Consider the following 1,515-nt stretch of genomic DNA (forward strand, 5'->3'; position numbering starts at 1 on the left):
CCCCTCTCTCATCCCCCCACCGTTCAGCGTCCTCACCTCTCCCACCGCCGTCCCCTCTCTCATCCGCCCACCATTCAGCGTCCTCACCTCTCCCACCATCACTCCCTTTCTCATCCCCCCACCCCCCACCTTTAGCACACTCATCTCAGTGCCTTGTCCCTGCTGATAAAACGTAGGCTGTGTCTGGGAAACTGGTTCCTGCTGAGGAGTGAATGGCGAATGTGTTCCTCCTTTGAGTAGTTGCAGTGTTTAAGAAGCAAGAAGGGAGGGAGGCATTAATGAGCTTGAAGGGTTGAGTTACTGAGGAGAGAACTTAAGGCCTCAGCAAAAGGCCTTTTGGAGGAAAAGGGGCCATGGTGAGTATTTCCGATGGGTTAGGAAGTCCCCTGTGCTCTTTCCACACTACTAGTTACCCACTAGCACTCTGCACGTCACAGTATGGTAGCCTGCTATTGCATGGATTTTGAAGACAGACAAAACTGTTTTTCAGCCCCAACTCTGTCATGATCTCTTTGACTTTTTTTTTTTTTTTTTGAAATGGAGTCTCACTCTGTGGACGAGGATGCAGTGCAGTGGCGCAATCTTGGCTCACTGCAACCTCTGCCTCCTGGGTTCAAGCGATTCTCCTGCCCCAGCCTCCCAAGTAGCTGGGATTATAGGCACGTGCCACCATGCGCGGCCAATTTTTGTATTTTTAGTAGAGACAGCGTTTCACCAGGTTGACTAGGCTGGTCTTGATCTCCTGACCTTGAGTGATCTGCCCACCTCAGCCTCCCAAAGTGCTGGGATTACAGGTGTGAGCCACCGCACCCGGCCCAATCTGTGACTTTTTTAAGTCACCTAACCTCTTTGAACTTCACTTTCGTCATCTGTAAAATAAGGGTGATTCCATAGACCTCTCAGGCTGGGGTCTGGATTGAATGGGACAAGGTATGCCTAGTATGCCGTGGGCTTCTGATCAAGTTAGCTGTTACAAGGTAGAGGCTGGACTCTCCCAGCTGCCCATGGCCCAGTGACACCCATCTCCAGTAATGGGAGATGGTTACCCTCAACCGTGAACCTGGTGACTTTAATATATATTTTTTTCCTTTTCCAGAATGAGTACATGAAAGAAGACTTTCTGATTAAAATTGAAACCTGGCACAAACCAGATCTTGGCACGCAGGAGAATGTGAGTAGTATTTCCCAAGAGCCCCAGGGGTGAGGTCCTGAGACTCTGTTTGTAGCTTATCCAGCGCTACCACGGGGTCGTCTCTGTGGTCCTCTGCTGCCTGGCCAGAAAACCAGTGGCCTCTGCCTAGACCTGTCTTACCAGGATGGACTGATGTGTCTGTGATTTGTAGACTGTGATCTCCAGAACTTTATGGGGTCTTCTGGTACTGCTTGAATTGGTGCAATTCCTGGCACAGAGGAGCTGTATTTTTTAAAGACCAAAATTACAGTTTTTTTCTAGAGCACAATTTTTTTGCAGTAACTCGCCAAATTTAAAATACACCTACCTATCCTTTACCCCAG

The 1,515-nt window shown here is 49.0% G+C and overlaps 1 protein-coding gene across 1 annotated transcript in view; it reads left to right on the plus strand.

Annotated features, from left to right (window-relative positions):
- The window catches only part of PITPNA (phosphatidylinositol transfer protein alpha), a 43,859-nt gene that overhangs the window by 22,634 nt on the left and 19,710 nt on the right, over positions 1-1,515 (plus strand). Inside the window, exon 6 of the mRNA XM_017541678.2 lies at positions 1,097-1,171. Coding sequence (XP_017397167.1) covers positions 1,097-1,171 — 75 coding nt within the window. The remainder of the gene's footprint in view (positions 1-1,096; positions 1,172-1,515) is intronic.

Source organism: Cebus imitator, unplaced genomic scaffold (genome assembly GCF_001604975.1).
Source record: "Cebus imitator isolate Cc_AM_T3 unplaced genomic scaffold, Cebus_imitator-1.0 Scaffold136, whole genome shotgun sequence".
NCBI lineage: Eukaryota > Metazoa > Chordata > Mammalia > Primates > Cebidae > Cebus > Cebus imitator.